The following is an 18662-nucleotide window of genomic DNA, read 5'->3' as shown; positions in this document are numbered from 1 at the left end:
TTCACCCGACTGCTTTCATCATCAAACCACAGGTTTGTGGAAAGTGATACCTTAGGGGAAGAATTGCTGCATAGGTCATTGTTAAACAGCCTTCATTAATCCAGCACTATATATAGTGAACTGTGAAAAATGCTGTTACTGTTGTCTTGTGAAATTCTAGTACCCTGCAAAGTTGATGTTATAGTCTACTTTTTAAGATGAGGAAAGAGACAGTCAAACAAGTAACTAAAGTAGCTTATCAAAGACCTAACATCTTGATCTTTAAATGATAGGACAAGAATTCAAACAAACATCTATGGGACAGAAAAGTTATTGCTTTCTGCCAAGCATGGTAGTGCATGCCTGTAATTTCAACAGCTTTAGAGGCTGAGGCAGGAGGATTGCAAGTTTAAAGCCTTCCTCAGCAACTTGGCCAGACCCTATCTCCAAATAAAAAGGACTAAGAATGTGCTCAGTAGTTAAGTTCCTCTATTTCAATTTTTTAAAAAGCCTACTACACTATTTTACTCATAGTAGTATCAAATTTAAGTTTAAACTAATATTCGTACTCATTAAAACACAGCTCCTTGTCTACCTGGTTAATCTTCTTACCACACTGAAATTTCCCAAAGAAGGTTTTCCCCTTCCCAAACAATCCTATGTATAAAAAACAAGTCTGCCTTTCACCCTTGGTCCCAGGAGGAAGCAGGGGAGAAGAAGGCAGTGTCTCTCTTCTACTAAAAGTCAAAACTGGCACTGTGGTAGGGTCAGGAGGAGCCCTATAGTCTTGAGCCAGGCCAAAGGACTCCCAGGCTCCACCCTGCACCCTCTGTTAACTATGGGGAGAAGGATCCCTTAGACCCAGGCTTCAGATGACCAGCCTTACAAGGGAGTATTGCCATAAATGTCTGTTTCAGCTTGTTGTTCCCCAGAATGAGAACAAAAGAGTGGCCAACAAGATAAAACATTGTAAATATTTCACCAACCATCTGAGCCATTTTAGCATCTGGTAGGAAATGAGTGGATGACAAAATTATAAAGGAAATAAAGTAAAGTAGGAAGAGAAGCAGGAAGGAGAGGATGATCCTGGTAGCCCTCTCGTGGGCCTCAGTACTTGGATCTCTAGAACTGGTGCCATTTTGCTGCATCTGCCAGGTGTGTCTCCGCAGAGAGAGAATGAGCAGAACATAGGCAGTCAGGGACACAGTTAAGGGAGGGACGTGCCACAGATTCCCAAGAATGTGGATCAGATGATATTCACTTCTCTTCTCTCTGAAGTGCTCAGTCACATTACCTGTGCTATCAATTCCACGGAGCACAGAACTGATCTTAAATTCATTGATCAGAGACATGGTACTGCAACATGACAAAAGCAGTGTACCAAACAGCATCCATACAACCACCCTGGAAACCCTCCACTTGAGCCAGAGGAATGCAGGGTGGGAGAAACTGGCGATTTTCAGGCAGTAAAGGACACCAAGGCAGGTTATAAGCCATGTGCTCAGGTAGTTTGTAAATGTCCAGAAAATGTCAATAATTTGCATTACTGTTCCTGAATCATGAGTTTTGTAAGAGAATGTTATCAAAACACCATCAGTCAAGAAAATCCACAGAAGAACAATCCTGGAGAGGGCCAGGCTGGTGATGATGAAGTCAGATAAGGAGATTCTCTTGCTCCTGAACAAGCTTCTGCCATTGACCAAACCAATGAAACCATTCCCCAGATTTCCAAGAATGAACTGGGTGATAATCAGAACCAGAAACACCCCCTCAACGGCTCCCATCATTTCAGCAAGTAGGCAGCCCCGATCTTTGCTCTTTCTGTGGATGTATATAGTTTCCTTGCTGATTTCAAGTTTCTTTGTGAAAATCTATCATGTCTACAGCTTGCTTCGCTGTACCTGTCTCTGGTCTCTGCCCAAGTTAGTCTGCCATACAGCACAGTTTACTGAGTCCTCTCTGGCTCTGTCAGGTTGCTCTGCTCTCTTCACAGATGACATGCACTGTCACTTCAATCTATGAACCTAAACTCAGCAGCTCTTTGCTGAAATGCAAATAGAGTAGTGTCCAGTGTCACCCAGAAGGAAGACATCCGGGTCACAAAGAATATGGAGAAAGTGGACTCAGTTTCAAAGGGCACAGGGATGGAAGCCACTCAGCACAGAAAGCATCAAAGAAGCCAAAAGAATCACTCAGAAGCATGAAAAGCCTCAGTTCCTATGAGGAGGACTCAGAGACATACAAACAGAAGGGAAACATCAGAATTCTACCACAAAGCACTAGCCCTCATCCTGGAGGAAGGGTAAGTGCACAAATAATAAACAAAAAAATGAGTAAAATAATATGCTAGTCTATATCTTTCAATTTGCTTGTGTCTCACAAAATTGATTTTAAAACCCACTAATACGTTGTGATCAAGACTATTTGGAAACAATGTCTGATATATGGAGAAGGAATCAATGCCATCAAAACACAAAGCAGAGAGGGCATGGACATTATGCACTGAAAGACACTTTTATGTCTCCTCAAAAGGATGTCACAGAGTAGCAGATGATAAATCTCAATGAGATATAGTCTCATCTGAACAGATGCCAAGGAATCCCTCAACTGAGCGAGGCAAACCTCAGCAATATTGGCACCATGTTGTACACAATACACCTCAGGAGCACTGGAGAGCACTCAGGCATAAGTTCACCTTCATGACCCTTTGCTTTCTCAGGCCAATAGGAGAACCTGGCCCACCTGCTTCCTGACCTCTGTGCAGTGGAATCACAATAAGGTCAGATTCCCTTGTTTCTGGAGTCCAGTAACTAGACCTTACTCCAGTGACAGGATTATCCTACAACCTACCCTTGTCCCTGTTCAGTTTTCTCATACTCTAGGTTGTATATATGAGATTTTTTTCATATCTTACAATCTCTTTCACATTACATGAGAACAAATAAATAATAACACTCCTCTAGACACATTGGAATTATTCAATGAGGACAAAGCTCAGAATACACAACATGTTCAAATACATGTCACATAACATTTCACGTATGATCATAGTTTTTACTAACTTTATTAATTTCACCCCTTCCACCTCAAAACCATCACATCCGAAATGACTTCTCAGTTGATTCCCACTTTAAAAGAATTAACCTTTTCTTCCTTATTCTTCCCTGTTTCAGCAAACGTTAACATTATCCAGTTCCTTGAATCAGGCACCACCTAAGAATTAGCTTGATTTTTCCCTTTCCTCTCACCCTGTATCCACCCATCAATGACTTACACATTTTAATTATAAAATATGCCTTGGATATTCCATTTCTATAACCTCCATCCTACTCCAAGATGTCATCATCTCTCATCTGTACTAATTGATGCCCTTCCAACATTTCTCCCCATTTCTTGTCTTCCCCCATAATATATTCCCGACTTAGCTACAAGAGTGGTCTTCTCAAAATGAAAATCTGATTGATCATTTTGTTTTGTTAGTTACTACTTCAGTCACTTCCCACTACCATTACAATAAAATATATACTCCTTACATTGCATTGTATACTAAGGAATCTCCTCTGGGTATCCTTTCATGCACCAGTTCAAGGCAAATTTTACAGTATCACATGGTTTGTGTTAAAGAACAGGCTGCATTAAATGGAAACCTGCATCATCAGTAGAAATAAGACATAGTTCCTTCTTGTCCTCTTATTACACACAGGGGCCAGGGCACTGTATGGTTAGCAGGGACCTTCTGTGGGCTGATGGAGATACCCCATCTCCCCTGTGTCCTTTATTCTTAAAGGAAAATTGTAAAATGAGCCACATAAGGAAGCAAATAATTTGCTTACTGTTAGAAAATCTGGACATGAGAATTCCCATGCACTATTGAAATAGAAGGAATAGTGATAACCATGATTTATTTACTAACAGACTACCTGGGCTAGAAAATAATAAACATACAGGGTATATAATAGCACTATACAAAATAAACACTCATAATTCCACCATATACTTCTTCCTATCCTGACCTTACTTATTTCCCCCAAGTTTCCAAAATAACTCATATTGAATTTTATCATTCCCTTTTACTTTTAGAAGTTTCATCACATGTACCTAACCAAAAACATAGTTGACTTGTTTGATACTACACTTTATTGCACAAAGATCTTCTATAATCTTCTCAATGTTGTCTCATTTCATGTATTTCTAAAAACTATTCCTATTAGTATGCTAACTATAATTATTTTGTACAGCTGCATAATATTCCACTACATCAGTATTTATTCTTGGTGAACCTTTGGGTTGTTGTCAGTTTTTTACTGCTATGTACATTGCTGCTATGAGCACCCTTGGACATGTTTCATGGGATGTATTCAGCAAGCATTTCCTACATGATATATACCTTAAATGTAGAATAACTAGGTGAAATTTCAACAATGACAAGACATTTTCCCAAATGGAAATTCCAGTTTACACTGCCCCCTCCTGTGCATGTTTCCACTGATCTACAGCATCCTCCTTCACACTTAGCAAATGTTGACATTTGCAAATCTGGAGCACTTAAAATCTCACTGTGGATTTTGTATTCCATTTTCTTGAATGTTGAAATGAACTTCTTTTTCATATATTAATGAGTCATTTATATTTTCTTCTCTGTGTAATGCCTGTCTTTGCCCATGTTTTCTCCTCAGATTTTTCTCACTACTTTGTACGAATTTATATTCTAGATAATTTTATTTTAGTTATATGATTTATAATATCTTCTCAGTCTGTGATATCTTTTTCTTAATGACTTATGATAAACAAAGACTACTTTTTATCTATTCTAATTTGTTATATATTATATCAGAATGCATTTCAATTCATATTACACAAATAGAGCACAATTTTTCATGTCTGGTTGTACAAAAGGAGAGTCACACCATTCGTGTTTTCATACATGTACTTGGGGTAATGATGTCTGTTTCATTCCACCGTCTTTCCTACCCCTATGCCCCCTACCTTCTCCTCCCTCCCTTTTGCCCTATCTAAAGTTTGTCTATTCCTCCCACACTACCTCTCCATCCCCATTATGAATCTGCATCCTTATATCAGAGAAAACATTTGGCATTTGGTTTGGAGGAATTGGCTTACTTAGCATTATATTCTCCAACTCCATCCATTTACCTGCAAGTCCATGGTTTTATTCTCTTTTAGTGCTGAGTAATATTCCATTATGTATATATACCACATTTTCTTTATTTATTCATCTACTGGTGGTTATCCAGGTGGGTTCCACTATTTAGCTATTGTGACTTGTGCTGCTATAAACATTGATATGGCTGCATCACTGTAGTAGGCTGTTTTTAAGTCCCTTGGGTATAAACTGAGGAGTGGGATATCTGGGTCAAATGGTGGTTCCATTCCCAGTGTTCCAAGGAATCTCCATACTGCTTTCTATATTGGCTGCACCAATTTGCAGTCCCACCAGCAATGTATGAGTTTGTAAACAAAGGTCACTTTTAACAGTCAAATTTATCATTCTTCTTTCATCTAAAAAAAAATTCCATGTGCCCAAATCATAAAGACATTATCTTACATAATCTTTTTTTGGTTTTTAAGTTTGTGTTATGGCAAAAAGTCTTTAAATAGCCATAGATGTGGTTTGTGTACAGTATAGAGATTTTATTGATTTCTTTTTTCTTTTTTTGTGTGGATGGATGGCAAATTTCCCCACATCATTTACTAAATAACCTAACTTTAGTCAATGATCTATAATTCCCCTTTATCATATATTGTTTCTCTACGAGCATGGTCTGTTTCTGGAGTATTCTATGCTACTGTGCCATATGTTCATTCGTGTATCTATAATATATTTTACCATATTAGATTTAAAAAAAAAAGCCTTGCAAACTGGCAGAGGAAGTCCCTCACTTCTCATTCTTCAGGAGTAGATTGTGTTGTTCTTCACTTTTGCTCATCAATATGTCTTTAAGTTGCAAGGACTACTGATTGGCCAAATACATATATGTTGATGAATGGACACAAGAAGTATGAAAGAACAATTTACATTACACCTCCAAATGAAACACAATAACTCTATCAACAGAGTCCAAAGAAAGGGAAATTAGCAAAATGTCTGCAAAGGGATTCAAAAGAATGATTCTAAGGAAATTCAGTGAGATAGAAAATATATATAAAGCAGAGAGAGAGTGCAGTAAGTTGGGAGAACTATGAATGAAAAGCCCAAAAAGATAAAGAGGATGAAAAGCACCTAATTGAAGAGCCTCAGTAACATACTAGATCAAGCAGAAGAAAGAATTGCTGGGCAGGAGTGGCAGCCTCAGTGGTAGAGTGTTTGCCTGGCATGTTGAAAGCCCTGGGTTCAATCCCCTGCACTGCCAAAAAAAAAAAAAAAAAGGAAATCATAGAGAATTTCTGAATTTGAAGAGGCATCTTCTCAAAGAAAAAAAAAGACAAAAAAATCAAAGGAAATGAAAACAGCTTCCAAGAACTATGGGACCCAATTAATTGGAAACAAATGTTCATATTACAGTAGTTTCATAAAGCCAAGAGAAAAAAAATGACTATACAACAAAGCACCAAATTAGGAGACCTAGAAGAAATGGGTTAATTTCTGGATGCATAACCAAGCAAATCAAACCATGAAAACACAGGATACCTGAACATACCAGTAACAAGTAATAAAACTAGATCCCGTAAAAAAGTTTCCCAACAACAACAAAAAAGTCCAGGACTCACTTTACTATCAAATTTCTCTCAAGATTTTTTGTTTCGTTTTTGTACTAGAGATTTAACACAGGAATAATTTACCATTAAGCTATACCCTCAGGCCTTTTTATTTTGAGACAAGTTTTCCTTAAGTTGTTTAGGGTCACACTAATTTGCTGAGGCTGGTCTTGAACTTGTGATTCTCCTGCTTCAGCCTCCTGGGTTACGGGATAACAGGTGTGCACCACACTCTGGGCTCTGATTCTATGAAATTTTTAAAGAAGTATTCATATTAATTCTTCTCAAAATGTTTCAAGACTCATTCTATAATGCCAGATTTACCTGGATACCAAAACCAGACAAGATCACAACAAAAGAAAAATATACAATAACTCAGGAAACTGAGGCAAGGAGAGCACTAGTTCAAAGCCAGCTTCAGCAATTTAGCCAGGCCTATGCAACTTAGCAACTTAGAAAAACTCTGCCTCAAAATAAAACATAAAAATGGCTAAGGAGGGGCTTGGGTTGTGGTTCACAGGTAGAGAACTCGCCTAGCATACATGAGGCACTGGGTTCAATCCTTAGCACCCATAAAAATAAAATAAAGATATTGTGTCCACCTATAACTAAAAAATAAATATTAAAAGAATGCTTGGAGATATGGCTCAATGGTTATGCCCCTGGGTTCAATCTCTAGTACCAAAAGAAAAGTAAAGAAAGAAAGGAAGGAAGGAAAGAAGGAAGGAAGAAAGAAAAGGCAAGGAAAGAAAATATAGGCCAATATCCCATGATGAATGTAGATGCAAAAATTCTCAAAAAAAAAAATACTAGCAACTCAAATCCAGCAGCACATCAAAAATATCATGTACTATGATCAAGTGGTATTTATCCCAGGAGTACAAGAATGGTTCAAAATACAGAAATTAATATATATAATACATTACATAAATAAAATTAAACACAAAAATCATATAATCATCTCAACTGTTAAAGAAAAACATTCAATAAGTTTCAGCACCCCTTCATGATAAAAAACTAAACAAATTACATATAGACAGAATGTAATTAAACATGATAAAAGCAATATATATCAAAAACACAGCCAACGTTGTACAGAATATGGAAAAGCTGAAAGGTTTCCACTAAGATCTAGAACAAGACAAGGATGTCCAAGAGGCAATTCAGAAAGAGTGAAAAATAAAAGGCATATAAAAAGGAAGGGGAGAAATCAAATTATCCCTATTTGCACACCACATGATTCCAAATACAGAAAAACCTGAAGACTCCACCAAAAAACTATGAAAAACAAATTCAGTAAAGATGTAGGATACAAAATCAACATGCAAAATCAGTAGTATTTTTATACACCAATAATAAACTTGCTGAGAAAGAAATCATGAAAGCAAGCGCATTCACAGTAACAAAAAAAAGTACCTAGGGATAATTTTAGCTAAGGAAGTAAATGATCTCTACAATGAAAATTACAAAGCACTGATGGGCAATACGGAAGAAGACAAAACCAAATTGAAAAACATTCCATGTTCACAAATTAAAATAACCAATATTGTTAAAATGTCTGTATTACCCAAAGCAATTTCCAGGTTCAGTGTAACCACCACCAAATACCAGTAATCAGCTGGGTGCGGGGACATGCTGCCATAGTCCTACCTAATGGAGAGTCTGAGACAGGAGAATCACTTGATCCCAGGAGTTCAAGGGCAGTCTGGGCAACAGAGCAAGAGCAAAATCCTACCACTAAATACAAAAAAAAAAAACAAATGGAACCATGACATTCTTCACAGAAATAGAATGAAAATCCTTAAAATTCATAGGGTCACAAAAGATCCCAAATGAAGCAATATTGAGCAAAAAGAACAAACTTAGAGACATCACAACACTTGATCTTAAAATATACTACAATTTAGCAACCGAGACAGCATGGTACTAACATAAATACCAACACACAGACCAATGGAACAGAAAAGATTCCAAAAATGAATACACACATCCAAAGTCAACTGGTTCTCCACAAGATTATTGAATACACACTGGAGAAAGGATAGCCTCTTCAGTAAAGGTGCTGGGAAGACTGGATATCTGTATGCAAAAGAGTAAAATTTCGACCCATAATTCTCACATACAAAAAAAATTCAAAATGAATCAAAGACCTAAGTTTTGTACCTGAAACTATGAAAATACTAGAAGAAAACATAGGGGAACTACTTTAAGACACTGGTATAGACAATGACTTTTTGGATAAGACCCCAAAAGCACAGGCAACAAACAAAAGTAAAAATAAACAAATGAGATTACATAAAATTAAGAAGCAGCTGCATAACCAAGGAAGCAATCAATGGAGATAAAAGACAAACTTCAGACAGAGAGAATACTTGCAAACATTCATCTGATAAGGGATTAGTATCCAGAAGATATAAGAAACTCAAAAACCTCAAAACAACAAAAACCAACAAATTCAATTTAAAAATGGGCAAATGACCTGAAGAAACATTACTCAAAAGAAAAAACACAAATGGCCAACAATTCATGAAATAATATCCTACATTAATAGACATGAGGGAAATGGAAATCCAACTACAATGAGATATCTCACCCTAGCCAAAATAGCTTTTATCAAAAAAAGCCAAAAACCAATCACTGTTGGCAAGGATACTGAGAAAGCCCTCATAAATGGTGAGAATATAAATTAGTATAGACATTGTGTATAACAACATGGAAGTTTCTCAGAAAACTACGTAGACCTACGTAATTCAGTTATCCCCTTCTAGGTATTTATCCAAGGTCAATTAAAGTGTCTATCAAAGAGATGCCTGAACTCTCATGCTTATTTCAGCATGATTCACAAAGCCCAGATATAGAATCAATGAATACATCCATTAACAAATGAATAGATAAAGAAAATGGAATGTTATCCAGAAATAAAAAAAAAGAATAAAATTCTCTCAGTCATGGTATGTGGGTAGAACTAGAGGATGTTATATTAAGTAAAATAAGCCAGACACAGAAAGAAAAATACCATAAGATCTCCCTCATATTTAGAAGCAGAAAAGGTGATATCAAAGTAAGAATTAGTTTAGAATACTAATTTTATAAACTCGACACAGTAGGGGGAAGAGGGATAGAGAGGGGTACCAAAACACAGTTTAGGATGAATAAGGTCTATGTTCTATGGTACAACAGGGCGACTAGAGCTCCCAATAACCTATTATATATTTTATGAAGACCTAGAAGAGGGAAGCTCATAGATGCCAGACAAAAAGAAATGGCAATTTTATCACTACAGATGTTGCAATATCACATCATACCCTAAAATATGTACAAGTATTATGTGTTAATTAAAAAGCAAAATTTGGGGGCTGGGATTGTGGCTCAGTGGAGAGTGCTCGCCTAGCATGCACGAGGCACTGGGTTCGATACTCAGTACCAAAAAAATGTAAAATAAAGATATTGTGTCTACTTAAAACTTAAAAAAAATAAATATTTTTTTTAAAAATCAAAATTTTTAAAAGCATACTAGAACAAAACCTGATTGCAAATGGCAATCAGGATCTTGCCCTGAAGTATAATACATAAAAACAACACAGATTCATATTGAGTGGAGGCTATTGTCTGTCAACAGTTTTTAAGGCTTTTTAAGTCAACACAGAGCAAGAAACTCAAAGTTATCTTGAAAGATGCCAGAAGAAACCAAAACTCCAGCCTCCAAGTCCTCTACTTTAGCCACAAGAAGCCCAGGGGATGAGGACCATGGTCTACATGCAGTAGAAGCCACTGAGGACTGTAGCAAACGAGGCTGGTCTGAATTACTAAGAGCCACTGAGATGGTGAAGCCAACAGCTGCTCTGGATAAGCAGAAATAGGCTCACACAGGAAACAGGTCACCTCAGGCAATCTGAGTAGAAACATACATGGCCAAATGCCATGCCCATACAGAGACCCCTTACAATTTTGGGAGTCATTCTCCAGAACTCTCACACCACAATAACTCCATTTCCAACCAGGATAATGAGAAATTTAGCCACTGCCACCAGCATCATCAGGCCTAGGGACACAGTCATTTTGCTGGGGAAGGGCGTCTCTCACTCCATACCAGGAGATGCCCTGTCTGTGAAAGAGCTAATGAATGAGTACAGCTCCTGGCTGAAGCTCAGTTCCTCCAAAGCAGTAACAGCATTGCAGTAGGACATTTCTTTTCTCACATTCTGTCTCTGTCCTTTGGAAATTTATTCTCTAGAAAGATGGTACAGCATCAACAGAAGAAATGTTCCTGAAGGTAGTAGTTCCACCTTCACTTGCATCTACATGAAGCCAGCCTGAACTGAGATCAGGTACAGAGCCACAGCTACAGAGTGGCATTCCAAGTGAAGTCCAGAGACATGACAGCAGTCTCCTAAAACCCCGTTTCCACCCTATCTAGATCCACAAAACCTAAATACAATATTCAGAGAACATAAACAGAGGGGCCTGGTATTATAAGAAGAGAAAATACATTGATCAATTATTTGATGAATACTTATTAAATGACTACCATGAGTCAGGCCCCCATTGAGGACTCTTGGGACACCGTGTGAAAGAAAATAAGTCCCTGCTTTTATGGAGCTTCTATTCTTGTGGGAAGACCAAATAATTAAGAGTTTTAACATATTTATACCTTTAACATGTAAACAGAGCTGTATCTATACATAATCAAAGCCTTATTGACAATGTAGGGGGTACAAAGGACAGTATGAGAAAACAAGCAAAATAAAACAAAAAACAAGACAGGATAAATATTAACTGATCTATATGTCAGGCAAGAGAGAAATCCGAGAACCACTGTTGATACTCCATTTCCACACAGAACTGTTCAGCAATCAGACCCCAAACCAAGAATGCCCCTGCACAGGTCTGTATGGTGAGTGATAGCCTCAATCTTTCTAATTTACCAGAGCAACCCCTGGACATAACTGAAATATATCTGTCATTTACTACCATACCTCTTTCAACCAAGGTCATACCTTTACCCTCCACTGTTCTGAGCCCTCAACTATTTTCATAATACCTGATCCAAGAAAAGAAGGTCAGTCAAAGATAAAATACAAGCATCAGAAAGACTCTCAGAGGGGCAAATTGTGGCTTTATACTGAGGTTGAACAAGGCAGCCTCTCAAAAATAGAAAAAAAAAATAGTGAAAGGAAAGAAACAAAGAACAGTCACTGCTTCAAAAATCAAAAACTTGCAACAAAAGGTCCCTTTCCATTTCCAGACTAAGGACAACTTGATCCTCTATTTTCTTGGTCATTCTTCGGGCATTTTGTATTCCTATACTCACACAGGCTTTCTGAATGCTTCCCAGGATTGTGTCTACCTTGCCTCTAGAGAGCACAGATAGCAGTTGTTAACCTGAGAAAACTGATTCTCTAGATGAGCTACATTAGTTCATATACTCAGAAATTGAACAAATCAAGCACATATAACAGGAACAAAAATATAAATGTACACAAACTCAGTCTTTCTGGGTTCCTCCCCACTGCCTTAGAAAGAAGAAGGGTTCTTATTCACCGCTCATCATCCCTTCCTTGGTGCGAGAATTCAGTCTTTTTAGTGGGAGGAGGAAGCACCAACTATACCATCCAGGGTTCTGGTGAAGCCAAAATCACAGCCTTTGAGAAGGAGTATGATGAGCAGCTGCAGCATTGCTCAGAGGCAGAGAAAGTAAATAGACTAAAAGCTCATCATCTTTGCAGATTAGAGAATGGGAGCTATTTTCATCTGCTTCCATAAATTTGAAATTCTGGGGTGAGAGGGAGGGGATGAGTACAGCAGACAAAGTTTGGGGAGCTCTCCAGAAAGTGAAGTTTAACTTCCTTCTGGTAAGGACCCATGTAGCCATAATCCAGAGAATAATCAAGCAGTTCAGAAGCCATGTTTAGAACCACATACCGCTACCAAAAACAGATGCAGAGAGTGTACAGACTATGCCCTTCCTCCTGCTATTGTCTATTCCCTTCTCAACTCCCCTTCCTTGCCCTTACCACCTCCATTAACCCAGATCACCTTCTTTTTTATTTCCCTGACAGGGATATTCTCCTGCACAAATGGACTTTCCTTTCACAGTTTTTTCCTCATCTGATAAAATGGCCATGGGTAGGGCATGGACATATAACTGTGCCTTTCCTTAGGCCACAATATCCAAATCTCTAGGGAATACTGTCAAACTACACATGCCCCTTCTACTCCCATATTCAGAATGAATGGGAGGCAAGATATATGAAATTTGAAAATAAAGGAAAAAAATAATTACTAATGGACTCTACTCTGCTTCTCACCTCTTTGAGAACAAGTGGGCTAGACTAGTGGATCCATCTCCAGCTTTAACTTGTGAAAAAGGACATTATTGAGAAATATTATTTTTAAGTGTATTCAGTAAGCTTTACCTGGAATTTGACGTTATCTTAATAGCAACCTTCAATTCATACTTTAAAAGAAATCCCTTCCCTCTCTCCTTTTTTTTCCTTCTTTCTTTCTTGAAAACTAAGAATGGCTCACCAACAGGAAAACCAAAAGCCATACATGATTAAGTAAAATTTAAGCTTTACAAAGAAACTTTGAAGAATTTTCATTCAGTTCTTACAAGAATAGTTTCTACTCTCCCATCAGCTTACATGATGTCTTACTACCCAAGTAGCAGCTTTCAAAATAAATTTTTAAATTGTTTCTTCTTTAGTGTTACTAATTTTCCATTTTGAAAAAATATCTCATATAAATGTCAGGGCCTAAAACCCCAAAGTATATGTGACCCCATGATATTCACTTCCACTAAGGAAACAGAACCCAGGAGATTTATTGTAAAAACACCAGCATCTCTGTGTGGGTCCTCAGACTGGAGACATGCCGCTTCAGACATGTTTTTGAAGATATTCTCTTTTCCTAGAAGATAAGCCTATTTAATTGTGCATTATCCCACTCTATGTGTCTTTCTACCCACCTTGTGATATGGTGGGGAAACCATTGGAATTTAGAGTCAGAAGACTTGAACTGGAGTCCTGGGTCAACCCCTTCCTATTTCTACTGTTATGAAACATTTACATACCTTTTGTGCCTCAGTTTCCTCAACTACATAATGAGCATAATAATATCTGCCTTACGAAAAAGGTTATGATGAACTGATACAATCACATGTGAAAATGCAGCTCAGACACATTGTGCTTAAAGCAGTTAAAAGCTGATGGCACAACCATGGGTCAGAGCTTTCACAGTGGATGTTCATGACTTAATGACACAATTTAGGCACTGACCTGGCACCCACCCTCCACTTCAGAGTGTGACTCTCCTTAACAGAGTTTTAACATCTCCTTCTCCTGAAATAGGCAGAGAATAGATGAAGATACAAGATAATGCATATTTATATGGGAGCCTATAAATGATTACATCTTAAAAAACAAATTAATTTGTTTAAATTCTGGTTAATAAGTACTTAATGGCAGGTAGTTAGTGGAACATAATGGAACTAGAAAAACTCCAAGCCTACACAGCTTTTGTAAAAACCAGGCCCACAGAACACTTGAGGCAAGTGCCTAGGCAGTCTTTCTTCATAGTGCTGCTACAAAGATAGCATATCCAACTCTGAAGGGAAAAAAAAAAAAAGATAATCAAGATACAAATAAGCAGAATTTGGCCAATACTGTACAAGAAAAGGAATTCAAACAAAACTTAAGAAAGGCTATTCACTTACCTTTCTTAGGAGAAATTGCATATTGATATTAGATTCCCATCTGTTCTTTAAAAAGATGAATAGACAGACCATTGATGAATGAAGGAATGGATGGAAGGATAGACAGACTGTACATACTGTATATATTTAAAAGTATATGCTTCCCTCATTGCTATACAAAATTACATATAAGAGGTTGTGAGGGGAATGGGAAAATAAACAAGGAGAGTAATGAATTACAGTAGATGGCGTAGAGAGAGAAGATGGGAGGGGAGGGGAGGGGGGATAGTAGGGGATAGGAAAGGTAGCAGAATACAACAATTACTAATTGGGCATTATGTAAAATTGTGGATGTGTAACCGACATGATTCTGCAATCTGCATTTGGGGTAAAATTGGGAGTTTATAACCCACTTCAATCTAATGTATGAAATATGATATGTCAAGAGCTTTGTAATGTTGTGAACAACCAATAAAAAAAAATAAAAAATTAATTAAAAAAAAGTATATGCTTTTACTGATTATAATATATTCAATACAGAAAATTTACAACATGTAAAAAATATTACTCACTACTTTCTACCTAAAATAATTGTTGTTTGGATGTTTATTTATTTTTTCTTAGGCTTTTTTTAGATGCACATATTTCTATCAAAATCAGTGTCATACTCCATATATGTTTTTGTTGTATTTTACTTAGCAGGTAATATATAAATGTTCTTTGACTATAAGATGGAAAATAATTACATATTCTTTCATCACAAAGATGGATTTATGGTGAAGCATAAATTATTTGACTGAAGCACAGTGCCTAAAAGCATGAAGATGTTTGTTTGTGATGAACAATCCCAGGGTTCAGGCATGAACAGTCCAGAACTGGTGCAGCAAGGCCACCATGGCAGGAACCATGCAGCCAATTCCAAGATGGGTATTAACTCCTCTATCTCCAAGGATTCACCTCAGCAGATGGTCCAAGATGGGCAATATTACATTGGCATTCCAGCCCATAGGCACAAAACAAAACAAAAAAAAAACAGTAAAAGAGAAAGAGAAAGGTATGACTGTTCTGGAGTCACACCTAGAAATTATTTAACATTACTTCTGCTCACTCTCTATGGGCATAGCTTAATCACATGACAATATAACACCTACTTAGAAGAAGAAGCAGTTATAAGATACAGTTAACTGCCAAAAATCTTGACAGCTAAAAATTTGAATACTATGAAAGACAGGAGAAAGAACAGGTATTGGAGGACCCATAATGGATTCTGTCTCTCATTTGAGTTCTTATGCCATAGTGTACATTAATCATTCTCAGTAATCCTTTAGTCTCCTAATCTTAAGGTTACAATATGACAAATATCTACAGTTTTCCTGCTATAAAATATTGGTTTGGGTAGTATTTACTCAATAAACTGGTGGCCAGAATACAAAAGACAGGCAATTAGAGAAATTTGAAGATTTATTTATTTTGAAATATGTAAATATTACATCAGCATTTTGGCATAAGAAGCTTATTTTCTTAACTATATAATTAATTCTCAATTCCCATTTCAAAACTTAACACAATATCCTGTGTTCATATCTTTGTTCCTGTGAAGCCACAGTCCAGCTGTCTCAACCCCAGGAAGAGTGCTATCCTACAGAAGAACTGTGCTCTGTACAAATGCATACACTACTGAAATAAATCTCCCCAGAGTCAGGCATTTCCGATACCAATCCAGTGGCTCCTCTTAGCTTTCCACCAAATTCCATATTGCAAAGTGAGGTACAGTATTTTGTAAATTTGCACTCACGTGTTGTTGATTTCACCATCTGAACTTGCTTTTGACCAAGAAAGTTAGCTCTCTGGATTTGAGATCCTTAAAACTATTCTAGATTTGACTTCTTTAATACTAATCACTTCCCTCCACCTATCAAATTACTTTTTCCTCCTTTCCATATACAACCTTGAAATTCAGTGCTAGGGTTTCTTGGTAGTACTAGTGGTTACTGTCACCCGGCAAGTGTGAGGACTTTTCTCTGTCTCACCCAATAATTTACTTTCATTGAATTTTTTGTTGTTGTTGTTCCACCTTACTATATCTAAAGCCTGTCTACTGGCTCTCAATGACTACTCATATACTGCTGTACTCTCTCTCAGGACTCTTCAATTAAACAATAACAAAAAAAATCATCATATGCTCCAGAATATGTTTCTTAATTTGGGGTAACTTCCCATCATACTTCAATAACCAATGGGTGATTATCATTACACAAAAATGTAAAAAATCATGAAAAATACATCATAAGTAATGCCTCAAACAAGTTCCTTAAGAATGTACCTCACTTTAAAATATTGGCAAAAACATAATGCAAAATTAATTGATATACAGGCACCCAAAGACATAGGATGTCAGAATCACAGACATAAATATAACTTCTCCAAACCAATAAGAAAACTGCTAACAGAAAATCTTGGTCCCAACCCGCCAATGATTACAGCTGAAATTCCACTATTTGTTGAAACAAAGAATCTTCTTTGCTTTGGTTTTCAGTTTAGAATGTGTGAGAATGAGGAGACAAGAATGACCTGGAGGGTAAAGAGCAGAAATAATCATACAAGTGGCTTTGACTCCCAAACCCAACCTCACATAAGATGGGAGATAACGCAGCAGGGTAGACACTGAGTATGGAATGTAGAGAATGAGAAAATAGATCATCAGTTTCATAGCACGGACATGAGCTTCAGTCTGGGGGTTCCAAAAGCCAGTGGAGTTTTTCTTCATCTTCTGTATATGTCTCCTTAGAGAATGTATTAACAATGAAGCAGAAGTCACATTAAGGATAAACTGGAGCAATGAGCTCAAAAGCAAAGAGGCCACCAATGACAAGATGCCCTCATTGAGGTCAAATAAGGTGCCATTTCTCCCAGTCGTAAATTCAGGAAAACGTGACATGTGTCTGAGCACAACATACAGAAGAGTGGTGAAGGCAGAAATCAGCACACAGGCCAGCATCAGTCTGGTGATCTTTGGGGAGAGATTCCGTTTCAGCAGGAGAAACACTGAGTGTTGGAAGTTAGTTATCTTTACACAGTACAAGCTGTTGAGCAAGGTCACAAACCAGAGACTGATAGAGTCTAAAAACCTCCAGCATAACAGAAAAAATGTGTAATAGGAGACTGACCTTTCAGCATTTGAAGAGATGATGTACAAAATGCTCAGGAGAAACAATGCCAGCATAAAAAATCTGGTGATGCCCAAGCTGAAGAGGATCTTATCAGAAGAGGAGATTCTGTGGCTTTTGACCCAAGTCCTGTAAATGACCACTGCAATAAACAGATTCATAATGATTCCTACAAAATAAAAAATAAGTGAGGCAATAACAGCAGAAAAATAAAATGCCTCAAGCATCTTTACTCATTGAGAATTCAGCAGTTATAGTACTGATGCTGAGGCAGGAGAAATACTGAAATATGTAGGTAGATACCAGTATCCAAACAGGGAGATGTTTCCTTTTTTTTTTTTCCTCAGCTCAGCAAATGAGCCATTTGTAGTTTAATAGCCAACTGCTTTTACTGAGATGCAAATTTTCTAAGGATTGCATTACTATTTCTTCATTCCTATACTTTTTTCCTTAGAAACACCCAATTAAAATAAGCCTAGGTAGACCTAGGAGTCCTTTCCTCCAAGAGCAAGAAGGCCAGGGGTGGAATCAGAACAGACTTCAAGGTCTTCAAATCCAATCAGAGAGACCTAGTCCAGCATTGTTTCTGTCAGTGTTTCACACCATAGGTTTTCTTCATAGAAACCACAGATGATGGTGGAAATTCTAATGCCTCCCTGCTACTCAGCACCTTCCAACCACATATCCATGGCTTACCTCAATTCAACTTCTCTCTCCCCTATAATCTGTGGATGCTTTAGCTATTTTCTCCAACTGTCATTCAAATTTTTCCAGTGCCACTCCTTTTTTTATTGATTAGAAAATAAATAAATGACAGTGTAATGCATTACAATTCTTATTACATGTATATAGCACAATTTTTCATTTCTCTGGTTGTATATAAAGTATGATGACACCAATTCATGTCTCATACATGTACTTTGGATGATGACGTCTATCACATTCCACCATCCTTGCTAAGCCCCTGCCCCCTCCCTTTCCCTCCCACCCCTCTGCCCTATCTAGAATTCATCTATTCCTCCCATGCTACCCCACTATTCCCCCTCCCTACCCCACTATGAGTCAGCTTCCTTATATCAGAGAAGACATTCGGGATTTGTGTTTTTTGG

General features: G+C 37.4%; 2 protein-coding genes across 2 annotated transcripts; both read right to left on the bottom strand.

The window, feature by feature from the left end:
* Positions 1-423: 423 nt before the first annotated feature.
* LOC144375484 (taste receptor type 2 member 3-like) lies at positions 424-4653 on the bottom strand. The gene has a single exon (XM_078040675.1). The coding sequence runs from the start codon at positions 1764-1766 to the stop codon at positions 816-818; it is 951 nt and encodes a 316-aa protein (XP_077896801.1). The 5' UTR covers positions 1767-4653; the 3' UTR covers positions 424-815.
* Positions 4654-15834: 11181 nt separating this feature from the next.
* Positions 15835-18536, bottom strand: LOC144375483 (taste receptor type 2 member 4-like). Its single transcript, XM_078040674.1, has one exon. It carries the CDS (start codon positions 17778-17780, stop codon positions 16881-16883), a length of 900 nt encoding a protein of 299 aa, XP_077896800.1. The 5' UTR covers positions 17781-18536; the 3' UTR covers positions 15835-16880.
* Positions 18537-18662: the final 126 nt, after the last annotated feature.

Source organism: Ictidomys tridecemlineatus, chromosome 2 (assembly GCF_052094955.1).
Source record: "Ictidomys tridecemlineatus isolate mIctTri1 chromosome 2, mIctTri1.hap1, whole genome shotgun sequence".
Lineage (NCBI taxonomy): Eukaryota > Metazoa > Chordata > Mammalia > Rodentia > Sciuridae > Ictidomys > Ictidomys tridecemlineatus.
Note: the sequence above shows the minus strand (reverse complement) of the source record. Positions and strands in the feature narration are given on the sequence as shown.

Excerpts from the sequence above, each read along its gene's own strand:
- LOC144375484 (XM_078040675.1), bottom strand. The coding sequence starts at position 1,766 with ATGATGGGAGCCGTTGAGGGGGTGTTTCTGGTTCTGATTATCACCCAG.
- LOC144375483 (XM_078040674.1), bottom strand. The coding sequence starts at position 17,780 with ATGCTTGAGGCATTTTATTTTTCTGCTGTTATTGCCTCACTTATTTTT.